This window comes from Carassius carassius, chromosome 24 (genome assembly GCF_963082965.1).
Source record: "Carassius carassius chromosome 24, fCarCar2.1, whole genome shotgun sequence".
NCBI lineage: Eukaryota > Metazoa > Chordata > Actinopteri > Cypriniformes > Cyprinidae > Carassius > Carassius carassius.
This window is the reverse complement of record NC_081778.1, coordinates 31,398,002-31,417,066: the sequence shown is the minus strand read 5'-3', so window position 1 is coordinate 31,417,066 and position 19,065 is coordinate 31,398,002. Positions and strand designations below refer to the sequence as shown.

The following is a 19,065-nucleotide window of genomic DNA, read 5'->3' as shown; positions in this document are numbered from 1 at the left end:
ATTTACTCAGATTTTGAGGTATTGCAAACATGTATGAGAATGTTGGTAGCCAAACAGTTGACTGTAGCCATTGACTTCCACAGTATGGAAAAAAACACTATTGAAGTATTTTTCTGTTTTAGCTTCTTTTTTTTACTTTTTTTAATCTTATTTAGGGTTTTTTTTTTTTTTTGTAATCTGGAATATTTTATATTGTAGAATAAAATGTGAAATATCTTGAGCTTGTTTTCACCACAGGCATTTAACCAAACACCCATGGACTTGGAGTCGGACGTGCTAAGATGCTAATTTCCTGGTTTTGACCTACAAATCGCATCATTCCTTCAGCTCTCTATTACCGTATTATAATTTCCCTCTCTGTGTCCCAGGCGTGCAGCAACACTTCTGACGGCTCGTCAGGGGATGATGTCGGCTCGAGGAGACTTCCTGAACTACGCTCTGTCTCTGATGCGTTCCCATAATGACGAGCATTCGGACGTTCTTCCTGTGCTGGATGTGTGTTCGCTCAAACACGTGGCGTATGTCTTCCAGGCCCTCATCTACTGGATTAAAGCCATGAATCTGCAGACGACCCTCGACACCACTCAGATTGACAGGAAGAGGCGAACACTCAAATTAATATAACACTCTTTGCCCTGATCTGTTTGAATGTGTATTGTGAGTTCTCTAAACGATGTTCTCTTCCCATTTCAGGAATCGTGAGCTGCTGGAGCTCGGTCTGGACAACGAGGACTCGGAGCACGAGAACGACGAGGACACCAATCAGAGTGAGTTCAGCACCGATGTTTTAAGAGTCGTTTCTGTTAAAGCTATGCACAAACCTCTCGAGCCGAAGATTCAGATGTTTGCGGAGCTGCCGTCCAATCAAACTGCTCTGTTCCTCTGGACTCCACAGGCTCCTCCCTGCAGGACAAGGACGAGGACTCGCTCCCTGCTGAGACCGGACAGCACCATCCCTTTTTCCGCCGCTCGGACTCCATGACCTTCCTGGGATGCATCCCTCCCAACCCTTTCGAAGTGCCCCTCGCCGAGGCCATTCCTCTGGCAGACCAGCCGCATCTCCTGCAGGTCAGCGCTGTCCTGTCCATTCCTGTCCTGTCATTCCTGATGTCTGAGTCTGTAACACTGCTGTTCGTCCTCTTTGTCTCGCAGCCTAATGCTAGGAAGGAGGACTTGTTTGGAAGACCAAGTCAGGGTCTGTATTCATCTTCGTACATGGCTAGTAAAGGCCTCACGGATCTGAGTGTGGACATGAATTGCTTGCAGGTAAACATGACTCACATACATACTATATATATATATATATATATATATATGTATATTTACAATACTGAAAATTGGTGCATTTTTCATTAACAAAAAAAGTTATTTTAAGTACATTTAAAAATTTTCGATGCATTTTAAAAATGCTAAATTGCATTGTGCCATCTGTGTGTGTGTGTGTGTGTGTTTGTATATATGCGCGTGTGTGTGTGTGTGTGTGTGTGTCTATGTGCTTTTATTCATTAATTCAAATACATGTTAGCCTCCCCACTTTTTATTTTTAAATTTTGTGTATTTTTGTTTTAGTTTTATGTAGTTTTTCAATTTTGATTAGATTTAGTGTAGTTTTAAATGTTTTATTGCTTTTTTATATTTTATTTAATTTTTATATGTAGTTTTATTTAAAATAAAAATGCATTTACAATTTATTTTTGATATATATATATATATATATATATATATATATATATATATATATATATATATATATATATATATATATATATATATATATATATATATATATATAATATAAAATTATTTAAAATTTATTTGAAATATGTCTATGTAAACATTTATATAAAACATTTTTATATTTTAGTTTTAAATGTAGTTTTATTTTAAATAAATGCATTTAAATTTTACATTTGAAAAAAAAAAAATATATATATATATTTATATATATAAATTTTTTTTTTTTTTTTTTTTTTTTTTTTATCGGTCTTCATGTAAACATTATATAAAACATAATATAAAAACCTTTTGTGGCAAAACTAATGTTAGTTTCTCAGTGAAGTAAGAAATGCTGCTTTGTGCAGTTCTCAACAACAGTGAGCAGTTAAACAATATTTTTTACTATATTTTACTACGGGTAATTCTCATCCCAGATTCTACCCACAAAGATGTCGTATTCGGCGAACATGAAGAACGTGATGAGGATGGAGTCTCGTCAGAGGGTTGGCGAGGGGCAGACGGCTGCGGAGCAGGATATGGATGCGTCTAAACCCGGCCCTTCGCCTCATGATCTGGCGGCTCAGTTAAAGAGCAGCCTGCTCGCTGAGATCGGTTTGACCGAGAGCGACGGCCCGCCGCTTCCCACGTTCATGTGAGTCCACACATTCATAGCTTCAGTGCGCGACTCAGTGAGCGACTCCGTTAGTGACACATCTCGTCCGTCTCCTCCAGTCCTCACTGTAGCTTTATGGGGATGGTGATCTCTCACGACATGCTGCTGGGCCGCTGGCGGCTTTCCCTGGAGCTGTTCGGACGGGTCTTCATGGAGGACGTCGGAGCAGAACCGGGATCTGTGAGTACGACTCATTCCTGCGCTTTGTCTTGAGTGCAAGCTGTTTTCTTTGTTTCCAGCGTTAAACCTCTGCTTTGCTCGGGGGGGACAGATCCTGACTGAACTGGGTGGGTTCGAGGTGAAGGAATCGAAGTTTCGGCGTGAGATGGAGAAGCTGAGGAACCTGCAGTCACGTGATCTGGCTCTGGAGGTGGACCGTGACCGAGAGCAGCTCATCCAGCAGACCATGCGGCAGATCAACGCTCACTTCGGCCGCCGCTGCACCACGACACCGATGGCAGTGCACCGCGTCAAAGTGACCTTCAAGGATGAACCTGGAGAGGGCAGCGGAGTGGCACGGAGCTTTTACACGGCCATCGCACAGGCCTTCCTCTCCAACGACAAGCTTCCCAACCTGGACTGTGTACAGAGCGTCAGCAAGGGAATGCAGGCTAGCAGTAAGTATTTGTATTAGTTAGTTATTTAAGCCCTTTCTATCATTTTTATTGAAGGTTTACAACTTTTTTTTTTTTTAAAGCATAATTAAAGCATCCTCTGTGACTTATTTTTTCATTTTCTTTTGTAATTTAATTTTATTTTTTTTCAGTATAGTATTTATTTTTTTGTTTTGTCTGCGAGTAATGTTGATGGTGTGTGTGTGTGTGTGTGTGTGTGTGCAGATCTCATGCAGCGTCTGAGGAACAGAGACCGTGAGCGTGAGAGGAGGAGCGGAGGACTGAGAGCTGCATCCAGACGAGACCGTGATCGGTATACCTTTGTTTATAATTATTTAGTACCGTATTTTCCGGACTATAAGTCGCACTTTTTTTCATAGTTTGGCTGGTCCTGCGACTTATAGTCAGGTGCGACTTATTTATCAAAATTAATTCGACATGAACGAGAGAAATGAACCAAGAGGAAACATTACCGTCTCCGGCCGCCAGAGGGCGCTCTATGCTGCTCAATGCTCCTGTAGTCTACACTGAAAACAGAGCGCCCTCTGGCGGCTGGAGACGGTAATGTTTTCTCTTGGTTCTAAATAAATGCGACTTATAGTCCAGTGCGACTTATAGTCCGAAAAATACGGTACTAAAGATAATCTATTATGATATATTGATGTATTTTCTGGTGGAATAAATGTAAGTTATATTAATTTTAAGGGATTTTTTAATATTTTTTTACAATTATAATACGATTTAAAAAAATATTTAATTATTTAAAATAAAATCTTGATATATTCATGATATATTCATTTTCTTCAAAAATGAAATTCAGCATTATCTTAAATTTATTTTGGAAGTTTTTCACAATACCATGATCTAAAATGATTATTCATTATTATTACATTTTGTATTTTTATTTTTCTTAGATCATCTTTCATTATACATTAATGTATTTTGTCAAAATAAATTTAAGCAATATTAATTTTATGGAGATGTTTTAAAAATACTATTATTTAAAACGATTTCATTTCATTTTATAAGATTTTCTGGCAAAGAAAATTTAAGCAGGGATTAAAAAAAAAAAAACTTTTTATGCCATTATTTAAAAAAAAATTATTTTATTTTATATATTCATGTATTTTCTGGCAAAATAAATTTAAACCGTATTATTAATCATGCATGTGTTTAATGGAAAATATTTTTTTGTTGCAATACTATTAATTTGGGGGGTATTTTTAAAAAATGCCATTATTTAAAATGAATTATTTTATTTCTTTATAACAATTAATGTATGGAAGCATATGGGTAGCAATATTCAGTTTGGAATGTAATATGCAAAATGACAATACAATATGCAAAATGACAATGCATTTCTGTATTTACATTTACATTTTCCAATACATTTGTGCAACGTTTGGTGCAAAATGAAAATGAAAATTAAATTACATAATTTTCATTTGCCATTTCATACACCAGTTTTAATATGTAAAATGAATACTAATTTTAACACTTTATAAGTTGCAAAATTAAAATGAAAATGTATTACAGAAATTATTAGATATGTCTAACGTGTTCAAGCAAAAACTGTGGCAAAATGATAATTTAAATGCTATTTTTCTTAAATGCATCAACACTCACAGTCAAGACGCTTACGAATACATTTTCATTCAATGTCCCGCAATGAATGTAGCAAAATTCAATGTGCACATTGAAAATGCATTCCGAGCCGATCAAGTCTCCACCCCCTCCTGAATCGTCAATCACTGCGTGAACAAGGCGGGGCTTGCAGAAGGTCAGAGACTCAAATCTCAAGAAGAGGATTCAAGTGAGAGAACATGGACAAGACCGTTGGTCCGTGAACGTTTTGATCATTTTGTTTTATGGCTTCAATATTTCATTTGCACTTGTGGGCGGAGCTGAAACGCTGCTTTCATCTGATTGGTCGAATCGCTCCAGCTTCAGCTCGGTCTTTTCATTCTTTCAGACAGAATAAGAGTCAGTGCGAGTGAAGCACTGTAATGTCTGAAACTACACTCACTGTTAATTAGCATAATATTTGAATCAGATGTAGCTGGGCACATAATTCGTGCTGCTGCGACTTGCAAGAGACCCGTTAAATTATTTCTAGGTTGTATACTGTATTGTATAAATATTGTCCCACTGATAAAAACAGTGCAAATAGTTCTGTCTCCTTGGATTACAGTGAAGTGGAAATAAATATAGTTAAATTTATGAAATAAAATTAAATAGGATTTCTTGGGAAGGTAAGTCTGGCCAGTTATACAGCAACATGAGTTAGACGAGTCTGAAGATCTGAGCTGAATTTGGTGAAACATTAAAGTTCTAGTCTTTGTCAATTACTCTCATAATAAATAATAATAATAATGTTACCCGTATTTTTCGGTATAAGTTGCATCAGTCCAAAAATACGTCATGACGAGGAAAAAAACATAAGTCGCATTTATTCAGAACCAAGAGAAAACATTACCATCTACAGCCGCGAGAGGGCGCTCTGGGGTAGGCTACAGGAGCACTGAGCAGCATAGAGCTCATTTTACTATTTTTATTTAGAAATGTAACTATATTCATTTTTACAATTATTTATTAATGTCACACACACATACCTAGTGCCTAATGACTTAAAATATGAGAGTGGTAAATGTTACAGACATGGAACTGTTCAGTCTATTATTGATTTTTATTTCCACTTCACTTTTTTCCAAAGAGACAGAACTATTTGCACTGTATTTATCAGTGGGACAACATTCATACAATACTACAACCTAGAAATAATTTGCAGGTCGCAGCAGCACGAATTATGTGCCCAGCTACATCTGATTCAAATATTATGCTAATTAACAGTGAGTGTAGTTTCAGACATTACAGTGCTTCACTCACACTGACTCTTATTCTGTCTGAAAGAATGAAAAGACCGAGCTGAAGCTGGAGCGATTCGACCAATCAGATGAAAGCAGCGTTTCAGCTCCGCCCACAAGTGCAAATGAAATATTGAAGCCATAAAACGAAATGATCAAAACGTTCACGGACCAACGGTCTTGTCCATGTTCTCTCACTTGAATCCTCTTCTTGAGATTTGAGTCTCAGACCTTCTGCAAGCCCCGCCTTGTTCACGCAGTGATTGACATGGTGCAAGGGGGCGGACACGTGATCGGCTCGAAATGCATTTTCAATGTGCACATTGAATTTTGCTACATTCATTGCGGGACATTGAATGAAAATGTATTCGTAAGCGTCTTGACTGTGAGTGTTAATGCATTTAAGAAAAATAGCATTTAAATGATCATTTTGCCACAGTTTTTGCTTGAACACGTTAGACATATCTAATCATTTCTGTAATACATTTTCATTTTAATTTTGCAACTTATAAAGTGTTAACATTAGTATTCATTTTACATATTAAAACTGGTGTATGAAATGGCAAATGAAAATTATGTAATTTCATTTTAATTTTGCACCAAACGTTGCACAAATGTATTGGAAAATGTAAATGTAAATACAGAAATGCATTGTCATTTTGCATATTACATTCCAAATTGAATAATGCTACCCATATGCTTCCATATTAATGAAGCCCTACTTTTGTCCTTCCACACTGTTCTTGCAGGGACTCGAGGAGACAGCTGTCGATCGACACACGGCCGTTCAGACCTGCATCAGAAGGAAACCCGAGTGATGAACCAGAGCCGCTGCCGGCTCACAGACAAGCTCTAGGAGAGAGACTTTACCCTCGAGTGCACGCCATGCAGCCGGTACACACCAGCACAGCCAGCAGTATTCATGAACACATGGCTTTTAGAAGCTAATGTTGTGTGTGACCTGTGCTCTTCTCTACAGGCTTTTGCCAGTAAGATCACAGGGATGCTGCTGGAGCTCTCTCCCGCTCAGCTGCTGCTGCTCCTGGCCAGTGAGGACTCACTCAGAGCCCGTGTGGAAGAAGCCATGGAGCTCCTCATCACTCACGGAAGGTCAATCATCTCGACACACCTGTCAGGAACATGTGCCGCTCATATTTCACAAAAATTACAGAATTTTTTTTTTTTTTTTTAGTGTTTTTATAATATATATATTTTTTTTTAATATATATATATATATATATATATATAAGATTATTATTTTATATATATAAATATAAATTAAATTTGTAATTTAATTTGTATTTATAGTAGATAATAATGTAAATATTTACCACTAATATTTTATAATTGTTAAATAGTGTAATTAAAATCACATACCCGTATTTTTCAGACTATAAGTCGCACCTGAGTATGTCACATCAGTCCAAAAAAACGTCATGATGAGGAAAAAAAACATAAGTCATAAGACATAAGTCAGAACCAAGAACCAAGAGAAAACATTACAGTCTACAGCCACGAGAGGGCACTCTATGTGTTCAGTGTAGACTGCAGGAGCACTGAGCAGCATAGAGCGCCCTCTGGCGGCTGGAGACAGTGATGTTTTCTCTCGGTTCATGTCAAATTAATTTTGATAAATAAGTCGCACCTGACTATAAGTCGCAGGACCAGCCAAACTATGAAAAAAAGTGCGACTTATAGTCCGGAAAATACGGTAATCATTAAATGCTACTAAATGAGTAAAATTTCTAAATGATTAAATACTATAATATTATTAGATATATACTATAATATGATAAAAATAAATTGCATAATTATGAACCTAATTACTGTTATTTATAGTATTTAATATATTTAGGAATTACATATATAAATATGTAATTATAGTAGTTATTAATGTAAATATTTACATATTGTAATATTTTATAATTGTAAAAGAACAGTATAATTAAAATCACATAATTATAAAATACTGTAATATTATTAAATGTATATGAACCTAATTATTTACTGTATTTAATAAGCATATAATTTAACAATTATTAACTAGTATAATTAAAATAATTATTACATTAATATCTTAATTTGATAGTATAATAAAACTTCTGTCTTATTTTTATTATTATTATTTGAAAATGCACTTCATTAAATGTATGCATTTCTTCATTGTTTAGCATTTGATTTTGTGATGTTTTTTCTAAACGCACATGAATGATCTTCTCTCTCTTGCGCAGAGAGAACGGCGCTGACAGTATCCTGGACCTCGGCCTCCTGGACACTCCTGAGAAAGCACAGGTATGTTGCATCTAAAACTAAAAAGGATAGATTGAGCGTATGATTCTGGACTGTTGATCTTTATGGTCTGATGTACAGCAGGAGAACAGAAAGAGGCACGGTTCGACCCGCAGTGTGGTAGACATGGAGCTGGACGACCCTGATGACGGGGATGATAACGCTCCTCTGTTCTACCAACCGGGAAAGAGGGGTTTCTACTCGCCCCGTCCAGGCAAGAACACAGAGGCCAGGCTCAACTGCTTCCGAAACATCGGCAGGTACGAGAGACGCACTCACCTGAGCATCTGTGTGAGACTGAACCTCAAACTAATGACCCTGAACCTCTGCCTGCAGGATACTTGGCTTATGTCTGCTACAGAATGAGCTTTGTCCCATCACCCTCAACAGACACGTCATCAAGGTGCTGCTCGGCAGGAAGGTGAATATCTCAACAGTAGCACATTTTGTAATAGAGACAGGATTATCCGCCAATCGCTGAGGTTCGGATATATTAACAAAAAAAAAATCTAGTTCTATTACATTTTTTCTGGATTCTGCTTTAAAGGTTAAATTAAATTTTACTAAAAGCATGTCTAATTAAACTTGAATATGACGATGTTAAATTGTGAGTTTCATGATTTCAATTAACTACACATGCTTTTTGATTACAAAAATTTAATTAAACCATTAAAATGGAAAGATAAAAATTAACTTAAGGGTGGAAATATTTTTATTATGCAATTAAAGTTTATGGCCCTATGACATCTTTATTAGTAGTATTTTCTTCCCCAAATTTTGTATTAAACCATTAAACTAAAAAATGTAACAAAAAAAACATAAAACATTTCACAGGGCCCAACAATGATATTTTTGTTAAATTTAACAAATTTATTAAAAGTAATAAAAAAAATATATATATTTTTAGGACACTGTGAAATCTGTTTTATTTATTGTTTTACCAAAATCTGTTCCCCGTTTTAATTTTTCTGGATACCGTTTTAATAAAATTAATAGTAAAAAGGCATGTCTAATTAATTGTAAACAATTTATTCAAAGTGTTAAGTTTCACGATTTCAATTCTTTTTGATAACTAATATTTAATTAAACCATTAAAATGGAGAACACAGAAGGTGGAAAAAAACTAAAATTTCACGTCCCTATAAAGCTCTTTTCTTATGCAAATTAAAATAAATTTTTTATTTTTTATTTTAAGACCCTATGAAATTAATTATATTTTTTCCAGAATCTATTTAAATGTTTCTGTGTTCTGTTTTAATGGAATAATTAAATTCATAATCAAAAAGCATGTCTAATCAGGTACGTTTGTTGTCTGAAAATGTAAAACTAAAGTTGCTTTTAAACTGTAAATATAATCAGATTGCAGGGAAGTAATACTGAGGCTCGTTCTCTTCTTCTCTTGTGCTGCAGGTCAACTGGCACGACTTTGCGTTCTTCGACCCAGTGATGTACGAGAGTTTGCGGCAGCTGATTCGTCACTCTCAGACCGAGGAGGCGGAGGCTGTGTTTGCAGCGATGGACCTGGCCTTCGCCATCGACCTCTGCAAGGAGGAAGGATCTGGACAGGTAATTGCCGCAGCATCTTTGTGTTCGCATTAGAGCTCCGTCTGTGCACATGAATGAAGGTTTCCTGCTGCTTCTGCAGGTGGAGCTCCTCTCCGGCGGGGTCAACATGCCTGTGACGCCTCTGAACGTGTACGAGTACGTGAGGAGATACGCAGAGCACCGCATGCTGGTGGTGGCAGAACAGCCTCTGCATGTGAGTGCACTTTTACTTCTTAACGTCTCCGAGAGCTGTGCATGCTCTAGAATGAGCTATAACGGTCCAGATAATCATTTACGTTCATGCATCTGACAGATGCGTTTATGCAGCGCGACTTCCATTGCATTCAAGCTGAAGAGTTTTTCAATGCATGCATTCCCTGATAGGACTGTCAAATAAAATTTTTTAATTTTAAATATTCGGCGAATTTAAAAAAAAAAAAACATGAATTTTAGGTGCGCATTAAAGAGGCAGCCTTATCAGTGGTGCATGAGATGCGATGACGATGTATCGTAGCAAAATCTTGTTTACTTCAAAACTGAAACTAAGCCGTTCACACAGAATGCATATTACATGCATTTTCTAGAGGGACGTCTATCACCGTTGCACTTGCGTCTCGCACAAGAGAGATGCATGTTTAGAAAACCATGTAAAATTAATGCAAGTTCAACTTTAAAACAAAAAAACACACATCTCGAGACTTTATGGAGGTTTTTCCCCAATCCTGCTGCAACTCATGTTTTTAAATAAAAAGTTTACTCTGCGATTGGCTTTGTAGTTAACTATGCATGCATACATGATGCTGTTATGTTTATAGTGGTTTAAGCAACTCCCTTATAACTGGTTTCTAAACATTTCCACAGATAGTCATGTTATCTTATGCTTTGAATAAATGTGCATTAGTAATATTTTGCTGGATGCATCCTCTTGTGGCCTCAGAAGAGAAGCCGAAATCTTTTCTTCACCCTAACTGAAATGATGCATTTTTGATTCAAATTTAATAATAAAAAAAAAAATCTAATTCAGTTTGTTATTTTGACAGCCCTTATTCCCTGAGAATTGAAGCCATGCCTCTACTGTTAGTTACACAAGCACTGTGAGACACATTATCTTGCTTTGAGGTAGTGCCAAAAATAGAGAGAAATGCAGAAATGTAAGTGAAGATGTTGTTTTGCAGGCAATGCGCAAAGGTCTTCTGGATGTGCTTCCGAAGAACGCTCTGGAGGACCTGACGGCTGAGGACTTCAGACTGCTGGTCAACGGCTGTGGAGAAGTTAACGTCCAGATGCTCATCAGTTTCACCTCTTTCAATGACGAGTCAGGTTCGTTCTTTAATTCAGAATGATTTGAAGATGTTACGGTTTAGAATCTTTATGCCATTTGCGATAATTAAAACATTGTTTAATCTTTTTAAAAGTGCAATGTCACAACTCAAAGCTTATGTTTATTATTTTTGTAACACTTAAAGTTTCCATCCATCTGTTTTTATGCACATTTCGGGCCAAGATGAGCATAAAATGTTGCAGGGTTTCTGCAATTCTTATTTTGCCCTTCATTTCATTAATGCATGACATTAAATGTTGCATGCACTGCAAAAAAACAGTGTATTTTACAAATTTTTTGAAATATTTATTATAAATGAATTATCATGCACATCATTTAAAAACAAAATAATTGGCATGTGTACTCTTTAATCAGTGACCAGGCTTTTAGCCCCCTTTTGATTGACAGGTGATCGGACCAATCACAACACTGAATCACCTCTGCTCAAGCAGCATGTGAACTGATCATCTCTTTCTCTTTATTCCTAGTTATAGCATGAAATAAACATGAATGAACATCTGAGAGATAAGTCGTCTCAACTTTGAAAAGACGACAGGGCTTCATAGAGCACTGACGTTAGTCAAACAGAATGATGGATTCAGTGTAATGATTGGTCCAATCGCCTGTCAATCAAACTCCCGTCAAAGGGTGAAATCCCTCCCTACATTCCAGAAGCTTTCACTCAGATATACATCACTAAGTTGCATCCCGAATTTAAATCAAGATACATTTACTTGTAATGCAAAATGAAGATATCAAGTCCTGTTTTCTGAGGAATTGAAAACTAAAACCAAAACCACATCTTTTTTGTTACTTGAAAAACTGAAATATAATTTTAAAATACTTTTTTTTTCATTGGCTTAATTTGATGTATTAAAATAAATTGGACTGAAAATTTAACTAAAATAAAACTATATAGACATAAAAAATTAATTAAAATGACAGAAGCGCACAAAATTGATTAAACTTTTAACAAATTAAAATGAAAACTGAAAATATTAAAATGCTAAACTAATTCAAAATATTATAGTGTTCAACACATTGGGATGGAAGCTGAGCTTTACTCTGATCTTTAATACAATACTCCAATATTTCACACAATTTTTATAAAAAAAAAAGAAAAAATGGACATTTCAATAAATTTCCCAAGTTTCCCCATCTAATATCAAAACAAAAAACGTATATATTTATTTATTATTTTTTTAATAATAGCACAATAAAGAACATTGTATGAGTCAAAATAGATTTCTTTTATGCCAAAAATCATAAGAATATTAAGATCATGTTCCATGAAGATATTTAATAAGTTTCCAACCGTAAATATATCAAAACTTTATTTTTGATTAGTAACATGCATTGCAAAGAACTTCATTTGGACAACTTTAAAGATGATTTTCTCAATATCTTTATTATTATTATTATTATTATTATTATTTATTAAATTTTTTTCACCCTCAGATTCCAGATTTTGTAATAGTTGTATCTCGTCCAAATATTGTCCGATCCTAACAAACCATACATGAATGGAAAGATTATTTATTCAGCTTTCAGATGATGCATAACCTTTTATGCATATCACTTTAAGGGGAAGTCGTGGCCTAATGGTTAGAGAGTCGGACTCCCAATCGAAAGGTTGTGAGTTCGAGTCCCGGGCCGGCAGGAATTGTGGGTGGGGGGAGTGCATGTACAGTTCTCTCTCCACCTTCAATACCACGACTTAGGTGCCCTTGAGCAAGGCATTGAACCCCCAACTGCTCCCCGGGCGCCGCAGCATAAATGGCTGCCCACTGCTCCGGGTGTGTGCTCACAGTGTGTGTGTGTGTTCACTGCTCTGTGTGTGTGCATTTTGGATGGGTTAAACGCAGAGCACAAATTCTGAGTATGGGTCACCATACTTGGCTGAATGTCACGTCACTTTCACTTTCACTTCACTTTTATCTTGTTTTGTGGTCCTTGGTCACAAATAAATCTGACGCATTTGTTCGAGGAACGAGGTTTGTGTGCTCTGCTTGATTTGATCTGGTGTGATTTTGATCGAACCTGCAGGAGAGAATGCGGAGAAGCTGCTGCAGTTCAAGCGCTGGTTCTGGTCCATTGTTGAGAAGATGAGCATGACGGAGCGCCAGGACCTGGTAGGATGTGTCTTCCTTTTTCTCTATTCATGTAAACCTACAGCAGATGTTAATGCATCGGTGCGTGCCGCCCGCAGGTGTACTTTTGGACGTCCAGCCCATCTCTGCCGGCCAGTGAAGAAGGCTTCCAGCCCATGCCCTCCATCACCATCCGGCCGCCAGACGACCAGCACCTGCCCACCGCCAACACCTGCATCTCTCGCCTCTACGTGCCACTCTACTCTTCCAAACAGATTCTCAAACAGAAACTTTTACTAGCCATTAAAACCAAGAACTTCGGTTTTGTGTAGTCGAACGAACCCCGTTTAATCGTTGTGTAATATTACTAGTTCCATTTTTGTAGATTTATTTTTTGTCTATACGATTTTATGAAACTTAAGTACTGTTGCGTCCCTGGCGTCTTTGTTTTTGGTCTGCGTTGCAAACGTTGGACGGCCGCTGTCCGAGTATTACGCAGCATTCCTGCATTGGCTTTTGTAAAGTTGAAGCCTGCAGCTCTATTGGCTTGAACTGTAACTTCGGCCTGACTGTAAACTGTCCACCAAACCCTGCCAAAGATGACCGCAGGAATTATTTAAAGAAAAAGCAAGCGTACACTGTGATTGATGATTTTTTTTCCCCTGCCCTAAACATAAATATTACTATCACTGAGCGTTCACTGCTGCCTTTGTGGAAAGTCATTTTTTCTTGTATAGAGGTGATGGAGTAGGGAATTTCAGAAATAAACTTGGATGCAAACTAGTGTTGTCCTGCTGCGTCTTTAAGTGCTTCATTTGTTAACATGTTAATGCATTGAACAATAAATTTTTACAGCATTTATTAACCTTTGATGATGATTTGATAACTAATGTTTGCATATGCAATTTTTTTTATTTTAATCATGTTCTGGTAACTAGAACTTAATGCACTAAAATCCTGTTTAACTAATAGTTACAATAAGGTTTAATTTAACTTTAATGCATATGGAAGTATTCATAAAATTTTAGTGTATAGACCGTTCAAAGCAGATTTTAAATCTAGCGATTCATTCATAAATACACATGAACTTGAATTCACCCTGTTGAAATGCAATACGTTAAAATCGTCTTTATTTGGCAATGGCAAATATACTACGTCTTTGATATAAATAGATGCTTCTATCGAGACTTTAATACAAATTGTGTTTCAAACACATGAGAACTTCTGAAGAAAGTACATCCAAGATGGCGCCGCACATGGCTGCTTCAGTGCTTGGCTCTCCAGTGTTTGTACTGTTTTTGTTCGTTTTTCCTGTTTTTTGTTTAACAAACACGATCAGTTTCACCAGGGATGAACTGCTGAACATTCGGCAGAACACACCACATGATATTTTTCCGGATTTCTATTATACAGACGTTTTACTGAACATTGTTATCGGAGGAGCAGCGGCGCTGATCAAGCGCTTCAGGACGCGCAGACGGGGAAAGCGAGCGGGAGCGCTCGTCAGACTCAGGAAGCGCGGATTTCGAACGCCGTTGCCTAGCATCCATCTCGCAAATCTCCGCTCTCTACCCAACAAAACAGACGAACTCCTTCTGCTCTCTCGGACAAATAAGGATTTCTCTCACTCTGCTGCTCTGTGTTTCACGGAAACCTGGCTGAATGACGCCATACCGGACAGCGCACTCCATCTGCCGGGCTTTCAGCTGTTCAGAGCGGACCGCGAAGCAGAATCAACGGGGAAATCGCGCGGCGGCGGGACATGCTTTTACATCAATGAACGGTGGTGTACAGATGTAACTGTGTTAAAGAAGATGTGCTGTCCTGATCTAGAAATGCAGTTTATCAACTGCAAGCCGTTCTATTCGCCGCGGGAGTTTCACTCGTTCATTCTGGTTAGTGTTTACATCCCTCCTCAAGCGCATGTGAGCTCAGCTTTACAGAAACTCGCTGATCAGATCACAGACACAGAACAACAACACCCGGACTCTGTTTTAATCATTCTTGGGGACTTTAATAAAGCCAATCTCTCCCGTGAACTGCCAAAATATGACAAGAGACAGTAATATACTGGATCACTGTTACACCACAATAAAGGATGCATATCACTCTGTTCCACGAGCAGCTTTGGGACGTTCTGATCACTGTCTGGTTCATCTTATACCGACCTACAAGCAGAAACTTAAATCTGCTAAACCTGTATTAAGGACTGTGAAGAGATGGACCAGCGAAACAGAGCAGGATTTACAATCTTGTTTTGACATCACAGACTGGAGCGTTTTTGAAGCTGCTACCACCGATCTGGACGAACTCACAGAGACTGTAACATCCTATATTAGTTTCTGTGAGGATATATGCATTCCTGCCAGGACTTATTTAACATTCAACAATGATAAGCCATGGTTTACAGTAAAACTCAGACACCTTCGTCAGGCCAAAGAGGATGCCTACAGAAATGGGGACAGGGTCTTGTACAATCAGGCCAGGAACACACTGAACAAAGAGATTAGAGCGGCTAAAAAGACCTACGCTAAAAAGTTGGAAGACCAGTTTACTTCCAACGACTCTACTTCAGTTTGGAGAGGACTGAGAGCCATCACAAACTACAAGACACCATCCCCTTGCACTGAGGCTAATCAACGACTTGCTAACGACCTGAATGAGTTTTATTGTAGATTTGAAACCCCCAACACCCACTCTGACCATCTCCCTACACAACCATTAACACCTCCTGCAATCCCCCTCTCCATACCTCCTGCTCTTCAAATCTGTGAAGATGATGTGCGCCAGGTCTTCAAGAAAAACAAAAGAAGAAAAGCACCAGGCCCAGATGGCGTTACACCAGCCTGTCTGAAAATCTGTGCTGACCAGCTGGCCCCCATCTTTTCACAGATCTTCAACAGATCTCTGGAGTTGTGTGAAGTGCCTTCCTGCTTCAAACGCTCCACCATAATCCCCATTCCAAAGAAACCCAAGATAACAGGACTTAACGACTACAGACCTGTGGCTCTAACGTCTGTCGTCATGAAGTCGTTTGAAAAACTGGTTCTGGCTTATCTGAAGGACATCACTGGACCCTTACTGGACCCCCTGCAGTTTGCGTACCGAGCAAACAGGTCCGTGGATGATGCAATCAACATGGCATTGCACTTCATCCTGCAACATCTGGACAAAACAGGGACTTATGTGAGGATCCTGTTTGTGGACTTTAGTTCGGCTTTCAACACCATCATCCCAACAACCTTCCAGACCAAACTGACCCAGCTCTCTGTTCCTAGCTCTATCTGTCAGTGGATCACCAGCTTTCTGACAGATAGGCAACCGTTAGTGAGACTGGGGAAATTCATGTCAAACAGCTGCTCCACCAACACTGGTGCCCCTCAGGGATGTGTTCTCTCCCCTCTGCTCTTCTCCCTGTACACCAACGACTGCACCTCTAAAGACCCCTCTGTCAAGCTCCTGAAGTTTGCAGACGACACTACAGTCATCGGCCTCATCCAGGACGGTGACGAGTCTGCTTACAGACAAGAGGTTGAGCAGCTGGCTGTCTGGTGCAGTCTTAACAACCAGGAGCTGAACACGCTCAAAACAGTGGAGATGACTGTGGACTTTAGGAGAAACCCCCCTGCACTTTCCCCACTCACCATCATGAACAGCACTGTGGCTGCAGTGGAGTCATTCAGATTCCTGGGAACCACCATCTCTCAGGACCTGAAGTGGGACAATCACATTGGCTCCATTGTGAAAAAAGCCCAACAAAGGTTGTACTTCCTTCGCCAGCTGAGGAAGTTTAACCTGCCACAGGAGCTGCTGAAACAGTTCTACTCAGCCGTCATTGAGTCTGTACTGTGCACTTCAATTACTGTGCGGAACTGTACACATCCAGAGTGAGGAAAAGGACTCAGAAAATCACTCTGGATCCCTCACATCCAAGTCACCCCATCTTTGAACTTTTGCCATCTGGCCGGCGCTTCAGAGCCGCAAATACAAGAACAGCAAGGCACAAGAATAGTTTCTTCCCCCAGGCAATCTACCTCATGAACAGTTAAATGTTTCCCACTTAAACGTATGCTTATGCAAAAATGTGCAATATCCTTATATTTATTTGTTACCCCTCCATCCTAGAACATTCCTGCATCTCACTCAATCCTATTCCATTATCATTTATAGCACAATTGTTTATACTTATTTATTTGCCAATTTGTAATTCTCCTGTAATTTTTTTTTTTGTCTGTGTGTTGTTGTCTCTGTTTACTGGAAGCTTATGTCACTAAAACAAATTCCTTGTATGCGCAAGCATACTTGGCAATAAAGCTCTTTCTGATTTCTGATCTGAAAAACGTAACACTGCGAATTTTCTGAGCAGACGCCAAACTAATCTGTAAATCAAACACTAATCGCCTGTGTTCTCCCATATTCTTTATGCATGCATCTTTCTACAAACACTTGGTTTCTGCTTGACTTTGACTATTAAGAAAATAACTACTGGTCCTTTGGAGCGAGATCGCCGGCTCTTGGTCTTGTGTTTGGAGTCACATGACAGAGAACGAGAGGCAGATCGGTTTTTATCCAAAGCGACTTACAAAAGACGACAATAGAAGCAATCAAACTAACAAAAGAGTAACTATATGTACATGCAAATGACAAGTCTTGGTCAGTGTTGGCGAAAGTTACTTATAAGTAATGCAATACAATATTGTGTTACTTTTTATGGAAAAATGCATTGTTACTTTCGCATTACTTTTTACTTTTTATGGAAAGTAATGTTACGTAACTTTCGCTTTACTTTTGATGGAAATAATGCATTACATTACTTTCGCATTACTTTTTACTTTTTATGGAAAGTAATGCGTTACGTTACTTTTTATCGAAGTAATGCATTACGTTACTTTCGCATTACTTTTTACGGAAAGCAATGAATTACGTTACTTTTTATGGAAGTAGTGCATTACATTACTTTTCATGGAAGTAATGCATTACGTTTCTTTCGCGTTACTTTTTATGGAAAGTAATGCATTGTTACTTTCACTTTACTTTTTATGGAAAGTAATGCATTACGTTACTTTCACATGACTTTTTATTTATGGAGAATAATGCATTACGTTACTTTCGCGTTACTTTTTATGGAAAGTAATGCATTACGGTACTTTCGCATTACTTTTTATGGAAAGTAATGCATTACGTTACTTTTTATGGAAGTAATGCATTACGTTACTTTCGCGTTACTTTTTATGGAAAGTAATGCATTACGGTACTTTCGCATTACTTTTTATGGAAAGTAATGCATTACGTTACTTTTTATGGAAAGTAATGCATTACGTTACTTTTGCGTTACTTTTTATGGAAAGTAATGCATTACGTTACTTTCACATTACTTTTTATGGAAGTAATGCATTACGTTACTTTTGCATTACTTTTTATGGAAAGTAATGCATTACGGTACTTTCACATTACTTTTTATGGAAAGTAATGCATTACGTTACTTTTTATGGAAGTAATGCATTACGTTACTTTCGCGTTACTTTTTATGGAAAGTAATGCATTACGGTACTTTCGCATTACTTTTTATGGAAAGTAATGCATTACGTTACTTTTTATGGAAGTAATGCATTACGTTACTTTTGCGTTACTTTTTATGGAAAGTAATGCATTACGTTACTTTTTATGGAAGTAATGCATTACGTTACTTTCACATTACTTTTTATAGAGAATAATGCATTACGTTACTTTCACATTACTTTTTACTTTTTATGGAAAGTAATGCTTTACGTTACTTTTTAAATGAGGCTGAAGGAAAAGTAAATTCACGTCTGTATAGCAGAACACAAGAAGTTGTTTTAACACAACAAAACAAGACAAAATTTTACACAAGTTTACCTAAAGTCATTTTTGCTTATTAGTACGGTTGAACTGGTTGAACTTTTTTTGGGCGGGAAAACCTAACTTTGCTACC

The 19,065-nt window shown here is 37.7% G+C and overlaps 1 protein-coding gene across 7 annotated transcripts in view; it reads left to right on the top strand.

Annotated features, from left to right (window-relative positions):
• Nucleotides 1–13,895, top strand: part of LOC132103447 (E3 ubiquitin-protein ligase UBR5) — a 52,965-nt gene extending 39,070 nt beyond the window's left edge. For 4 of the 7 annotated variants that reach the window (XM_059508565.1, XM_059508561.1, XM_059508568.1 and 1 more), the window contains 18 exons: nt 369–602; nt 694–767; nt 896–1,068; nt 1,153–1,266; nt 2,151–2,368; nt 2,449–2,569; nt 2,661–3,006; nt 3,229–3,316; nt 6,617–6,761; nt 6,847–6,977; nt 8,099–8,159; nt 8,235–8,416; nt 8,493–8,577; nt 9,567–9,722; nt 9,802–9,915; nt 10,877–11,021; nt 13,069–13,154; nt 13,232–13,895. In XM_059508565.1, the coding sequence (XP_059364548.1) occupies nt 369–602; nt 694–767; nt 896–1,068; nt 1,153–1,266; nt 2,151–2,368; nt 2,449–2,569; nt 2,661–3,006; nt 3,229–3,316; nt 6,617–6,761; nt 6,847–6,977; nt 8,099–8,159; nt 8,235–8,416; nt 8,493–8,577; nt 9,567–9,722; nt 9,802–9,915; nt 10,877–11,021; nt 13,069–13,154; nt 13,232–13,444 (2,686 nt within the window). In that variant the 3' untranslated portion in view covers nt 13,445–13,895. Of the gene's footprint in view, nt 1–368; nt 603–693; nt 768–895; nt 1,069–1,152; nt 1,267–2,150; nt 2,369–2,448; nt 2,570–2,660; nt 3,007–3,228; nt 3,317–6,613; nt 6,762–6,846; nt 6,978–8,098; nt 8,160–8,234; nt 8,417–8,492; nt 8,578–9,566; nt 9,723–9,801; nt 9,916–10,876; nt 11,022–13,068; nt 13,155–13,231 lie in introns of all 7 variants that reach the window. The other 3 variants (XM_059508566.1, XM_059508562.1, XM_059508564.1) reach the window with 3 other exon arrangements.
• The last annotated feature ends 5,170 nt before the right edge of the window (nt 13,896–19,065 follow it).